Here is a 15531-nt window from a genome sequence, read left to right on the forward strand (position 1 = left end):
TCAGATTTCAAATCTAGTTGACTAGAGGATAGAAACAAAAAAGTTAGAAGGTGCAGGTTTGGAGAAAGAGGACGATAAATGTATTTTAGGACACACGGAGTTTGAATTCTGGATGGCTTTCCAGTTGGGATGTTCAGCATGCAAAACTGGAGCTTTGGAGAAATATCAACATTGGTAATATATATTTGGAATTTAAGTGCATAGAGATTATAGCTGAACCTGGGGAATGAATGGAGAATCAAGGGAGAGAATGTACAGGACCAGAAGAATAAAGCTTAATATCAAAGATGGAAACACAAAAAAATGTTGGACCCTCAAGTTGAGACACCTAGAAGGGAACATGGTAGAGTCCTCTCAGTCAGTGCTCTCTAAGCTTTTTAACTTGCATACCCCTATTATCTGAGCATACAGCTCACCTGTATAAATTAGTATCCTTTATTCTAAAAAGTCAGTTGGTCGTTTTTTGAATGTTAGTTTAGTTAAAACCAGGGAATATCTATAACTTCCCTTATCCAGGCATGCATAACAAAGTACAAGTGTCACTGTTTAGTTAAGCCCACTTTTTCCTCAGAATACTTAGAACTCCATGCATGCTGTATGATTTTGGGACAAGTTAAACTGAGTGAGGGCATCAGTATCAGCCCATAGGTTAAATATTCAGAAAGCTAATATTAGCATTTTCTGTGTGTCTTGATATGTAAAAGATTAGAAATACTGTCCTAGAATCTGGTGGCTTTCACTTGTCCTGAAAATGTACAATATTCTTTTAAAATATCAGTAGTCCTTTGGGATTAGTTATATGTGTGTATATGTGTGTGTATGTATAAGCTTAAGTTTTCTTGATTAAACTTTAAGTGTACACACACACACACACACACACACACACACACACACGTAGTCATCCAATGCACAGACTGGAGTTTTTTTTTTTTTCTGAGTTGCATTAGGCTTAATCATACTGATGTTAGCTTTGTGAAGTCTCAAATGGCAGTATTCTGCAGGAAGCCAACCATAAATGCACATGTAGGAATTTGGCAACATTTGCTTAGCAAGTAATTTATAGCCACATGATCGTAACAGTGATGAGAAGCATACACAATAAATTACCAGGAATAGAATAGCCACATCTGTACAATCTAGCAGAATTTAATATAAGGCACCTACATTTAGTTACTAAGCTAGGTATGTTGTAATTATCTTCAATCTAAAAGGCAATAAGAAGCTTTTCGCTGGAGAAATAGTGGTAAATTTACAACCATCTTATCCAGTTATTTATATCCTGAACTCTATGATTATTTCTCTTCTGGTAATTAAGTGGCCAAATGCCCATGAAGCTACCCTTGAAGGTAGTTAAGCATTTTAATAGTATGTAATGTTCATATGAAACGATACTTTACAGTTAATGGAGTAATTTCATATTTATTCTCTTGGTATTTACCTAAGGTAGTTAGGACAGAGGATTACTACCCCATTTTGTGGCAAGGAAACAAGAGGCAGAGGCTAGTAACATAAGCCCTGTCCTCTTTGCAATTGCACTTCGCTACTGTACATAAAACACAAGGTGTAGCAGTGTTCATCTTTTGGGACTAATTCTTCCTCCCACTTCCCCTTTTCCTGTGTTTACTCTTCCCCCAAAAGGCACAAATTTAAAAAAATGGAAAATTTCCTGGAGTTCTCACATAATCTCATCTTATATGACTAAACAAGTGAAACTTAAAAGGATCAAATATATAGTCAAACTGAATTATTTTTAAAGTTTTTGTCAAACGAGATAGGTGAACTCAGCCACCTTTCTTTTCAGAGCAAAGCATAGTGTGTTAGGAAAATGTCTTTTGTCAATTCTAAGTTCACTAAGGTTTGATAAGTAGTTGACTTTTTCCAGATAGATATGAGGTTAGCGTTGTATTAGGTGTTCTATGTTGTTCCTTAGCTGTGTAGATACACAGTTTGTGGTATATATTGGGCATCTTTTAGATTTGGGTTCTTTCTTTGAACCATAGAGACTGGTATTTTTAGATGAGTCATTGTGTTCTTAAATAACCAGTTGCTTTTTAGTTCTTAGCTGTGATTTATACACCTTGCTTTACCCCTAGGGAGGTAGTTAGAACAAAAGAATTCTGATTTCTTGGAGTGATGGCTGCAAAATAACGTTGTCACCATGTTCACAATAGTAACAATAGCTATAATTTGGAAGAACTGCATAAATTTAGCCAGATGATTCCTCATAAAAGTGTGCAGCAATGGAAACATCTTTAATGAGGGACTAGGATAACGCTATTCCTGTGAATGATAGTGAAGAGATAGAGTGACTTCCATCACAGGACAGAGTGAACTTTGAGCTCGATCCACCAGATCTTTTCATCTCCAGTCTTGGTTGGTGACCACCTATCCCCAAGTCCCAGTCCTTGTGGGCAACTGCAACTTTAACAAGCATGAAAAACCTTAAGCTTTCTGCTTTGAAACATGTAAGAATCTGGCATCTTGGCATGTTGGAGTACTTTTCCCAGGCAATTGATCAAAAAAAACTAAAGGTAAAGGCTTGGTGGATTTATGTTCCAGACTGAGAAGATCCATAGGTTCTTAAGTTTTTGGTCCTCCACTAAGTTATCAATTCTAAAAAGGGAGGAGGACATATATGAAAGGGCACAGAACTGAGAATCAGGGCATATGGATTTTAGGTCCAGCTCTGCATGTACTTGCCCTGTGACATACGGCAAGTCCCTCAGTCTGTCTGGATAAAGTATTTTTATCTGTCAGATGGGAATATCAGTACCTGTGTTGTGTTTGTAGTGAAAAACAAATGAGATAATGTAAAGGAAGCTACTTTACAAAGTGTAAAGCAAGTACAGATGTGAGAGATTAGCATAACCATCTCATTTGCTTTGCACTCTTTGGAGTGGTCTTTACATTCTCAATTCCTGATAGCTGTATAATTGGAGGTAGGAGATTTGTTTCTTCTCAAGCTGCAGCCTGCCTGCCCTCCCTCTCCTCTTTTTTTTTTCTTTCGACATTTAAATCAGTGGTAAAAGACACTAAGCAAAGTGCAGAATTCAGTGTATCTGAATCAGCAGAATCCATACAGCTAAATCAATACAGCCAAGCTCATCTTGACATTCTTTTAATACCCTCCAGGTTTTTAATTGAGAATTTCCTGAGCAGTGATGATGATATGCTATCTGGTAATTTTCGAGGCCTTCTAACATGTATTTTCCCGTTTGTGTGCTGCAGCTGCTCTGTGAGGTTCTGCTGTAGGTGAGCAGAGGCTCCAAGAAGTGATTTGCCCAAGATCATAAACATATAGCAGGTTAGTAGCCAGAGAACAAGAAACTCCAGTTCAGTACATTTTTTCTTCATGTTTTTACCCTGTGCTTTACTGCCCCCAACTGTTCACAGCTGAGTATTCATAGGTGCTACTGACCTAGAGATATGCAAAGGGGAAGAATAAAATAGAAGAATGACAGAGCATGGAAAGAGAGACAACAGAGAAGAGAGATGCTTATATGATAGGAGACAGCAATGCCCTTCACATCTCTTCTTTGATTGCCACAGAGATGAGATGTTGGGAGTGGGGAGCAGCAAGTGAATAGAAATGATTTTCGGGGTTTCAGGATTTAAGTTAGTGGTCAAAGCTGAGACTACTAATCTTTCTGAACAGTTCGAATAGATACCTTAAAACAATGCATACAAAAAGGGAGAATAAACAGGCTATACTAAATCAAGAACACAGTTTTAGAATTTCTGCATTTCTGATACCACCTTTTACTGTATTGTGACCTTGAGCAAGTAACTTAAGATACTTAGTCCTCAGCTTTCTTATCTGTAAAATTGGAAGAATATTGAAATCTTTATTACTGAGCTGAGTGAAGATCAATTGAGGGTAATGTATGTTAGTAGTTTATAAATGCTAAAGCTCTTAAGTTGGCATCTTTGAAACATTCTTTAAAATCACACTTCTCACCTGTCCTGAGAGTACACAAACACAGGGTCCTGTCAGAAGCTGGACAGGAGGAGGTTCTCAGGGTTTCTGAATCTCAGAAGGGATCCAATGAGCACAATGGCTCTTTGTTTTAGGATATAAGTTGACGTCAGGCTACAGGCATTATTTCTGTATCCAGTTCCTGTCAGAATTCTCTTTCAGGCTCAGGGCCTGAAAAACCAGTTAGTCATTCTTTCTGTAAGGATTTATTTACTCCTGTTAGGTTGGAGAGTCAAAGAGATTAACAAATACTTCTGTGGGGCAGAGGGGGCTAGCCCAGTTCACTCCTAATGGAGGCTGAACAGGTGAGGGAGCCATGTAACAGCTATGTGATTTCCAGGAAGCTTCTCAGCCTCTGGCACTTAGTTTCTCCATCAGTAAATGAAGGATAACACTACCTTTGTTGGGAAAGGATTCAGTGAACTAAAACACTTAACATGCTTTAGAACTGGGTTCTAAATATTATCCGACTCCTTTTTTTTTAAAGGGCCAGATAACATTTTCGGCTCCAGGTCATTTGGTTTCTGTTGTAAGACTTCTGCTTTATTGTCGTAGCGTGAAAGCAGCCATAGACAATATAAATGAATGAGAGTTGCAGTCTTCAGGAAAACTTAATTTACAAAAAGAGGATGCGGGACATATTGGGCCTGTGGGCTATTGTATGTGGACCTTTGCTTTATTTTATTAAACTATTTAGTCTCTTTTTTCTACCAAAATACTGATAGGTGTTTCATATATGCAGGGAAGGTTTAAGTTGAGCATTAGGGAAGGAATGAGGAAGAAAGTGTATGAAGTTAAAATGTTTACATACCATATCTATTCCACAGAAACAGATTTTAAAATGTTTTGTTTATGCCTTCCTATCAGTTTCTTTCTATGCCTTCATTTTTTTTTCCAGTTATAACTATCCTATGATCTAGCCCCTATTTAAAAGATTGTTATAGTAGATAGAAAACAAACAAGTTTTTGTTTTTGAAGGGAAAGTGTCAGTACTGCCAATTTGAAAATGCGTTGTGAGCAGATCTTTAGGGAGAGCCAGTTCCAACCCTTAGTCTTTTGGGGAGCATGGTTTTTCTAGTAGGCAGTTTGAAAAGCAGCTTCGTGCTTAGCCTGTTGGAGCTGGAGACAGACACACCCTCAAACACTGAACTTGGAATTAAGCAACAAAGGGATCTCCAGTAAGACTACCTTATTACTTCTTATAGTAATAGATGCCATCAGGTATTTAGTTATGTCAGGGTTTAGAACTTTAGTAAGATTTCTGAGACTAAACTTAGTGTTCTTTGCTTAAGTAGAAACCTTAAATGAGCTTAAAGACTATTGAACCCTCTTTTCTCTCTAGTCACCCTGTCTTCCCTTGTGTTCATTTATTTATTATATCCTCAAGTAGTGAAGTGTAGGCCTTTCATAATAGACCACCTCTTGGCATATGTGTTCAATATACTTTGTTCATGGAGTGGCTTACGGGAGTAACTGGCCCGAGGCCACCAGCTAGGCGGGCAGCAGGCCAGTTTACAAACTTAGGATTTTTATTTTCCAGAGCATTGTATTTTTCTTATTCTGAAATTGTCAATTTGAGGTTGGTTTTACTGTGGAGAGCATATGCCTCCTTAAGGCTTGAAATCCTTTTTAGCCATCGTGATTGTTAATGGTATATGTCCTTAGATCCATCTGTACAAATATGAGAACTAAATTGTCTATTGGTAGATTTGTTTTGTTTTGAAAATCTCAGTCCTCAAATTCAGTTGTTTTTTGTTTAGTTTTGTTTTGTTTTTTTGTACTTTGGAAGAATATCTGAAATAGTAAGCACAAGTTAGCTAAGTGCTACCCCCTTTCTTATCTATTTACTCATATTGATATTCTTTCTTTCTCTTTATCTCTCATTCACAATTTAAAGTATAACATCTGAACAGCTTTAACTGGAACTAACGTCAATAAATACCTGAAGCAGTACTGGAACATAAAATACATGTGATAATGATGCTGATTGGATTTTAAAATAAAATTTTCATTTAATGATGGGAAAACTTCAGAAAGTGAGAAAGGGAGTGCAGAAGATACGTGCTTTGAACATAGAGAGATACCTGCTGATGTATGTTAAGTTGGAGACAGGAATGATTAGGGTCACTGACAGCAGCTGAAAGGCTGCAGGTTGGATTGGTGGATGTTTAGGGGAAAGATGGTATCAGTGTTTAGATTTGTTTTTTTATGCATAATTGGACTAAGAGATATTTGATTGTATTTGACAATGAGAGCATTATTTTTAGGTAAAACTTGACTGCCTGGGATGGATCAGCTCTAGTACTTTAATAGAGGCAGCATTGATGAGGGTTTGGGCTCCATTTTAGGGGAGCTTCCTATTTTTTTTTTTTTTTCTTGAATAGTTGTTGTGATATTATGGTTTTAGGGTATTCTCTCCCAAAAATGTCTGTTTGATTTTAGTTAGTTCAAAGAGCTGTATTGTGCATAAATGACTTTTATAGAAAGAATGAGGTATATGCCAAGAAAGAGCTAAAATCTAAAGCTACATAGTTTTAGAAATTAAAGATTATTATAACAAAACCTTATATTTCTTTGTGTTTTATGAGAGGTTATTTTGATACATCCTATTCCATGTCTAGGCATATCACTTAAGGGAGAATTTGGCAAGCATGGTACCTGGTCAAACGAAGAGCTTGAAAGATTTCCAACAGAATGTCAAAAGAGGAACACTGCTTTTGGGACATTTTGAAAACTGCTTCCGTCTCTCTTTCTTTCTTTAAGTATGATAAAAAGTAACTGGATATTAGAGTGACAGCTAGATTGGCCACCCTTGAATGATCCTATTGAATCATCTCATTTTCTCCATGATTTTCTCCTTATCGTCTTGCTAATGGATAGCCAAACCAAAGGTATTTGCTCTCCTTCTCTTTCTACTTACCTATTGTCATTAATTTTTCAAACTTTGCTAATCTGTCCTGGTCTCCTTTCTGAGAAGCTTCTGACTTTGAAAAGATTTACACTTGGGAACGGTATGCACCCATGTTTCCAGCCTTCCAGCCCGCCTTACAACTTTCAGGACTGTGTGTGCATGCGTGCACACCTTTCCTTCCTATCATGCTTTTTAATCCTTAGTTCACCTCAGTAAGTCCGGGATTTCCGATTTGTAGTCCTTCTTACTTTAAAGGCTCAGAGAGAATCTTGTTTATTTTGACCTTCCCAGAATAGTTTGTATAACCAGTTTCTTTGGTTGTTCAGGCAATCTCGATAAGTCTGTTTTAGGGCCAAGCTTTCCAAGAGGCCTCTTTCTCTCAAAAAGGCTATACTCAGCAACTTTCTTGTTGTTCAGGAGTAGAGTTATTAGACTGCGTGCTAGATGCTGCAGGGGATCCAGAGATGAATCATACTTGGGTCCTAGTTAAGGAGTTTGTAAACCAGAGGGGAAATATGAAAAGGCATACATATAAATAGTAGTCATACAAGGTAATGTGGTGAGAGCAGAAAGAGGTACAGATGAAGGGCTCTGAAGGTTCACAGGAAGGAGTGATCATTTCCAGATGGGGATGTTTAGAGAAGACTTGTGGAAAGTTTATTGGGGTAACATTGGTTAATGCAATTATATTATTTTCAGGTGTACATTGTAATTTGACATCCGTATATTCTATTGTGTGTTTACCACCCAAAGTCTAGTTTCCTTCAGTTGCCATGTATTTGATCCCCTTTATCCACTTTACCCTCCCCCTACCCCCCTAAGTTTGACCCCCTTTAACCCCATCTACCTCCCCCCTCCTCCCCCACCCCCTACCTTCTGGTAACCACTAGTCTGTAGTCCATGTCCATGAGTCTCTGTCTGTTTGTCCTGTTCATTTGTTGCTTTTAGGTGTATATACCACGTGTAAGTGATATCATGTGATTTTCAACTTTTTCTGTCTGGAAAAGCAAATTTTTTAAAATAAATTAATAGATGTTGGGAGTTGAGATTGCTTCTAAGAACAACCATTCAATACTTCATCTAATCCTTAAGTTTTTATTAATCAGGCAGTCTTATTTAAGTATTTATAAAGTAATTAATGAACATGGATTATAATTCTAATAATAATGAATTAAGTCTGGAGAATGCTATACTGTATTTTTCATAGTGATCTGAGTAGCTTGGTCTTAAGGCAGTTTTGTCCTTGTCAACTTTATATAGCTTTATCCTTTGATAGAGATAGCAATTTAACATGGAATAAAAAGGATTCTAAAATATAAATCTCTTTCTTTCTTTTAAATGCCTTCTTTCATTCTAGAAGATGAACCTAGCATATTTTCCATGAGTTGTAGATATTATAAACAGGTTACTTCTGTAGCAAAATTAATTTAGTTGCAATTTATGTATTAATTACTAAAATAAGAAGTGACAAGATTAACTAGGTTTGCTTTATATTTTTTAATTTGTTGAAGTGTTTGGTGAGCAAAATTTGTGTTTATGATTAGGTTTTTTTTTTTTTTTAATGTTGAGTTGTGCCTTATAAAATATTGAGAACACCGGTTTGTTTTCGAAAAATCTGTTGCTTGGGATTTGGTCTGATTTTTAAAGCCCCATGTAAAGATGATCTACTTTAAGAAAAGCATTTTGAATCAAAGTACTCACTTTTTCTAGGAATTTACAGTAATAGTTTGTGTTCTTTCAAGAAGTATTAAAGGAATAGCTGCTAATAATTCTGTGCAAAGATGCTAGAAAACGGGCTCCAAATCTTTTTCTCTCTTTTTCCTGAGAGGATGGTCTGTCCCTGGTGAGGAGAATATCTTTGTTTTTTTGGTCAGGAATTTAGAAAAAGAGGTTTCTGGATGGAAAAATTATAAAAGCTATTAACTCTAAATCCAAAGCTCACATGGAACTTCGTAAATTCAACTGAATGTAAAGAACAGTCAGAGCTGTCCAAAGATGGAAAAGAATGCCTTACCAGTAAGTCAATTTCCCAGAACTGGAGAGGAAGGAGCTCATATTTAAGCTAAATGACCACTTCGGGTGGGATTAAGGAGGCTGGGCAGAGGTTGAAGTAGAGCTGTAAGTATCTTTTAGAGGGAGTGGGCTTGATTGGCTCTTAATGTCTTTTTTTCAGTTCTAAACTTCTGTGATGCAATAAAATATAAACGACATTATTAATGTATTTTTTGCCATTATCCATTTGTGATTATCTAATTCAGATGGGCCTCTCAAGTTAAAAACTTAGCTTTTAGTTCATTTTCAAGTTCCAGAAATATTTGTTACCTTCCGTTTTGCACCCAACCCCTACTCCAACAGTGTGTGGCTCTGAGCCACCCAAAGATGCATTCATGATCTATTGACTGCACGCATGTTTGGGAACTGACTGCGCCAACACATCCTTAGTTGGGGCAGTGCAAAATTTCAAAGCAGACTGTACACAGACAGTGTAAAAAGTGCTTCTTGAATTGTTTGCCTTTGTAATGTTTATGGGAAGAGATCAGAGGACAATAAAAAATTGTTACCACCTTTCTAAATCTCACAGACCTTTACACCCAAACTACACCTACTCATCAGTAGCAAGTATACAAAGATATCACGTTGGCAATTGTGCATCTTCCTCCTTTGACTGTAGCAGTTTGCAGGGCAGATTTTGCTAAGATGAGGCCTGTCCATGAATCCATACAATAAAAGATTAGATTCTTATTTTAATTTGTTTTGATAATTATTTTAATTTCTAGAAAGATACTTTTATTTGCCTCATCTTAAAAAGTTAAAGTTGCACCTTCATTGTCATGAGTACCTCATAAGAATCTATTAATAAAAATAAACTTCTCTAGTTACCTTGATTTCTCAATACATCTAAGAGAATAGTGTATAGGCCATGTACATATGGGTAATAAGTAAAAATATAATAGGAGCTGAGTTGAGGACTGTTCTTGGTTATTTAGAACGCAGGATTTTATCTAGTCATTTCCAACTATGATTCAACACTCTTCACTTTAATCACCTCCAGAAATGCCAAGATCATATTGCTTCCTAGTACTTAGAGTTCCTGTTGATGTATAGAGCTTCTTGTAGGCCTCCAGCACCAGAAGTTGGCTCCAAACCTTTTCCCATTACATCACCACCCACTAATGTCATTACACCAGAGTGAAATTTGCTTTGAAGATTATACTCTTGTTTTCTTTCCATTTCTTTCCTTTCATCATTTCCTTTAGAAGGAAGCAGGAAAACACAAAACAAAACAAAATCAGAGACCTCTAGGACAATCCCAGGCAGACATTTGAGTGAATCAAACATCCTCACAGTCTAAACCTAGATTTATCAACCTTCATTCCACTCTGCTGATGGAGAGCGATCAGCCCAGCCCACATGGAGCCTTGGAAGTAACACACTTGGTCATGTGACACCTGGCTTTGGTGCTTTTCTTTCAGCTCTTCAGAAATAGTTCTTAATGACTTACATAGCTCCTGCCAGCATCCTGTCACTGGCATGTTAAACCTTTTCAAATAATTTCCCAGAATAGAAATTCTTAGGATATCACTAAGTTTCTAATTTTTGTGTGTGTTTAATTAAACTGTTTCTTGCAATTAAGTATTTGCCAGATATGCATTTAAGCCATCTGGAGATTTGTACTTTCCCCCCTGTAAATCTTTTAATTAAGACATTACGATATTTACAGTTATAGCTGATGTGGGGGTTCTGATTTATCTTCCCTCCCACATCACAAAGTAGTTGACCAAATGCATGTTCTGATCCTCTCCTCTCTATCCTAAATTTAATTCCCCATTGTTTTTCAACTATCTTTAAAGCTTCCAATTGATGGTGTGCTTTGTCTGCCTACACACTGACAATAAGATTTAGGTAAGGAACAAACTGGGTAGTTGGTTCAGTTCAGAAATTTTGTGCTACCCACTCAATTACTGGCCTAGGCTTGTGCTTTTGTTTCCTTTGAGGCAGATTATTTCGAGATTAGAAGGAATAGTCCCAAAGAAATGGGCCACGGTATCTAGAACAAAGGAACAAACTCGATTCATTTTATGACTTTGGGTTTACATTTCTGTAAAAGTATTAATCACTGGGACCCTTACTATATCTGTTGCAGCCTATAGCATGGAGTGTGAGAAGCCACAAAGAACTTGAAAAAAACATTGGAGGAATGGTATTAAAAATTTATGAACTGAGTTAGGGCAACCAAGTGCCTTCACCCCCAAGATGAGATATTAAAAGCCCTTGATTTACATTAGGATTTCGGATTGGATTTCTAGCAAGTTTAGATTTTCTAGTTGGAGCTCCTTGATGTTCTCTGATGTATAAACTGGATAGAAGCAAAAACTTTCCCCTATATGTTTTTGCTAAGATTTAAGTCTGCGTTAAAAACCTCTTTAGCATAATTATATGCCTTCTCAGACTGAAAAGTTGATGAATTAGTGAAAATATCTACAAAGAAAGATATAAATAACCTGGACAGAAAGTCTGACTTTATTATTATTTTTATATGTCTCATGCATATGTTTGTTTTCAGTTGTCAAAATGTCCACAGAAGGAGGATTTGGTGGTACTAGCAGCAGTGATGCTCAGCAAAGCCTACAGTCCTTCTGGCCTCGTGTCATGGAAGAAATCCGGAATTTAACAGTGGTAAGAAAGAATGAGAAGTTTTTAAGCAGTATAAAGAGCCATGAGATGAATAACCAAAAGACTAAAACATGTTTAATCTCAAGCACATTTACAAAGGCTTAATCCATGCCCAACCTTAGGGTGGGGAAATGAAAATATAATTTACCTTAAGTGAAGTAACTACAAGGATTTTTTTAATATTTTAGTGACTTTTTCTTAGGCATATGAGTGTGTAGTGGATGTTTTGACTTGAAGTTAGTTTAATGGAAGGCATATCTTTAGAGAATGCAGATGAGCGGAGCTCTCACTTTTCTTCAGTAGCTTGAGCTCATTTCTTAGGCCCGATTTAGTGGCCCTGCCAAATTTCTAGAACCCGGAGAAAACTACTGAGCAATTTATTCAACAACAAATCTATTAGAAGCAGTCACTCTTTCCAGGTTTTAAATGATATTTTTAGATTAGGATTTCTCAACAGCAACATTATTGACATTTTGGGCCAGGTAATTCTTTGTTGTGAGGGTTGTTCTGTGCTTTGTTGGATGTTTACCAGCATCCTTGGCTTCTACTCACTAGATGCCAATAGCACTCCCTACCTCTTGCCAGTCGTGAAAACCAAAAATGTCTCCAGACATTGGCACATGTCTCCTGGGGGCTACAGTTGAGAGCCACTGACTTAAAAGAATCAGATATAACCTTGGCTGTTGAGTTTATAATCTAATAATTATAACGAGTCATTTATTTAATAAGTATGTATTAAATACTTACTGAGTCAGGCACAGTGAAGAATTTGAAGCAGTAAAAGTGCTATGGGAGCACAGAAGACAGTGCTTGTTCCTCCGTGTTTGAGTTAGGGAGGCTATACGAAAAGGGGACATTTTAGGGGGTATTGAAATATGAGTAAGCATTTACCAGGTGGGAAAAGGAGGGGAGAATATATCTTAGGCAGAGAGAAGGGCATGGAGGTTTATAAGGACATGGAGGTTCCTTATATGTAGAGGAACAGCAAGAAGTTCAGATGGCTGGAGGTTACTATGTGGGTAGTAGGGTTGACGGTAAAATTAATGGGTATAACAATGGTAACAGAAGGTAAAACATGTTAGAATTGGAATATTTTCAGAGTGTAAATGAATATTCCATTTGGTGTCATTTTAGCAAATACTGAAAGAGCTCTCTAGGTTAGATGTGTCATTCCTGCCCTGAAGGTATTAGCATCTTGGCAAAGCAGACACTGGATTCCTTCCTAATGTAGAAATAATGTTGCAGTTTTTTAGTTAGTGGCTTTTAAGCTCTGACATATAGTTTATTTATTCAATCAACAAATACTTATTATGCGCCTCCAGTTGGCTATACAAGATACTGTGGATCCAGCAATGAACCTGACAGACAAGATCATTGTACTCAGAATGTATATTCTGGTGGGGGAGACAGACTATAAACAAGTAGTGAAGAAATAAAATAACTTCTCATTGTGATTGATGTCTACTGACTTCAGGGGTAAAAAACTAATTCATATTCAGGATGTACCTGTGGGTTGTGTTTATTTATATGGGGGATTTTCAGCAGTTGAACTTGACTTGGCCTTTCTCAGAGTGACCTATGTTCGCATGTGGATTTCCACTGAAAAGTCATCGGTTCTCTTCTGCAATCAAAAGAAGGTAGTTATTTATACTGTCTCAGATATAAAAGCAAAATTAGGAAAAAATGAAATTGTAAAGTCAAAAGTGGTGTCTTTTCTTCATTTTGAGGGGATAATCTTGCAGTTAATATAATCAGGTTTTAGTGCTGGGGTCAGCCTGATGTAGAACTAGTGCCCTCCTGGAGTGTGGTGGGGCTAAGCCAGTACACCAAGTCTGCGCTCAAGCTTAAGCACAGAAACAAATCCAGAATCAGGCAAGTGGCAAGAGAAACTCTGCAGGTTCAGACTCACCACTTTTCTATACTTTGATGGGCTTTGATTTTTTAAAAACTTGTGGTAAAAAAATGTAAAAAGCATTACCATCTTAACCATTTTAAAATATGCAGTTCAGCAGTGTTAAATATATGCACATTGCTGTGGAACAGATTTCCAGGACTTTTTCATATTTCAGAACTGAAACTCTATACCCATTAAACAACAATTGCCCTTTCCCCTTCTCCATCCCCTGGCAGCCACCATTCTCCTTTCTGTTTCTATGAATTTTACCACTCTTAAGTACTTCATATAAGTACATCCATACACTATTCGTCTTTCTGTAACTGGCTTCATTTAGCATGTCTTCAAGTTTCATTCATGTTGTAGCATGTGACTGGATTTCTTTCCTTCTTAACTCTGAATAATATTCTCCATATATGTATACATACTCCATTTTATTTATCCATTCATCTGCTAGTGGGCATTTGAGTTGCTTTATTTCTTGATTATGGTGAATCATGCTGCAATGAACATGAGTGTAGGCTTTGATTTTTTTCTCTTCCTGATTTAATTTTTAAGTTTGAAAGTACATTATGTTGTTGACCAACTTTTTGTACCTGGGCAGCTAGTCCATCAGAGGTTACTTCGAGGGATTCAGATCTAGTTCAAGTGTTATGAATAAGAGAAAGAAGAACAAGGAGGAAAGTTGTCTTTAATCATTTTTCTATCGATGGCTAACTACAGTTCTCTTCCCATATACCTTTGAAAAAGACTCCTAGAATGCTACCATGGTATCTTATAGCAGATGCTTGGAAGAACATTTGGCATATAATAGGTACACAATAAATGTGTGAATGAATCAGACTGCTCTACTCTAGATTTAGCGTGAAGCAATATCAGTGCCACGTTTGAATGAGAATGCAATCTAGTAAAATCAGAGTGATCTTTCCCTTTATAAGACTCTTATTTTCACTTCTCCCTATGGCACATGAAGGCATCTGCTTCTCTGACTGCACCTCTGCCTGTGTAACTTGGCCAAATATTTTAGTAGTTAGTCTGTGCCTTTCTAGAACTCAATAGTACTGGTAACCAGACTTCTTCAGATAAGTCTGAACCTCTTAGTTTGACATCTCAACATTTCTAACAGGTTTTTTAAAACTCCATATGTTCAGACTATCCAAACATAAATAAAACTTATGAGAATATTCACAAAGTGTTGTGGTCTCTAAGACTGGGGCACAGATTGTTCCAAAAACAAGTAATTGAAGTTTTCTAGATGTGATGTATTTCATTATGTATTGGAAATAATGACCCTGGTCATTTTGGTCTGAGTTCCGGAAAAGCATTTATCTTTCATCTCAGCTTGGCCATCATGCTCTCCTCACTCTTAAGAGCTCTGTAATTGTCCATAAATCTAGGTATTATTCAGTTGGAATCGAAGTTGGTTAAAAACGATACCAAGATGATTGTACACCAGGATGATTGTGTAAATTTTCCTGCTCAGTAGAGCTCTGAGAATAATAATGAACAGACTTTTTGATGTTGAATTTTACCCCTCTAGGCTTCTTTGAAAGTGGGCAAGAAAAAGCAACTTTGTCTTTTGGGGGCCAGGTGGAGGCAACCATGCTGCATCTTGAAAAGAAAAATCTAATCCTCACCTAATTTACTCCCTCCATCCCATTTGGCCTTCGGTTAGCTGTAATTTAATTCCTAAATCACTTTCTTTTAATTGCCAGTTACATCTTTTCATTCTTCAATGTCTCCAGATTAGGTGATGGCATTTCTAATATTACAGTCAAATCAGATAACCATTTAAACAAGAACTTGAAGGTGAAGGTTGGTGGACTGTTATAAAGCAAGTCTTGTGTTGTTTGAGCCCTTCCTACAGAGCAGTGCTTCTCAAACTTTGTTGTCTAATGAACCACATTGAGGATCTTGTTAAAATACAGATTTTGATTTAGTAGGTTTGGAGCAGAGCCTGAAATTCTACATTTCTTTTGAGTTCCTAGGCAGTGCCATTGTTGGTATAAGGACCGCACTTTGAGTATTAAGGCTTTAAAGCAGTGGTCCTTAACTCACACTGTGGATCACAGTTAT

General features: G+C 37.0%; 1 protein-coding gene across 13 annotated transcripts in view; it reads left to right on the forward strand.

The window, feature by feature from the left end:
* NFYC (nuclear transcription factor Y subunit gamma) overlaps positions 1 to 15531 on the forward strand; it is a 58281-nt gene that overhangs the window by 19365 nt on the left and 23385 nt on the right. For 11 of the 13 annotated variants that reach the window (XM_016140039.2, XM_036232516.1, XM_016140040.2 and 8 more), the window contains one exon: positions 11452 to 11564. In XM_016140039.2, coding sequence (XP_015995525.1) covers positions 11460 to 11564 — 105 coding nt within the window. In that variant the 5' untranslated portion in view covers positions 11452 to 11459. Of the gene's footprint in view, positions 1 to 3228; positions 3305 to 7842; positions 8904 to 11451; positions 11565 to 15531 lie in introns of those variants that run through there. The other 2 variants (XM_036232530.1, XM_036232538.1) reach the window with 2 other exon arrangements.

This window comes from Rousettus aegyptiacus, unplaced genomic scaffold (genome assembly GCF_014176215.1).
Source record: "Rousettus aegyptiacus isolate mRouAeg1 unplaced genomic scaffold, mRouAeg1.p scaffold_m13_p_1, whole genome shotgun sequence".
Lineage (NCBI taxonomy): Eukaryota > Metazoa > Chordata > Mammalia > Chiroptera > Pteropodidae > Rousettus > Rousettus aegyptiacus.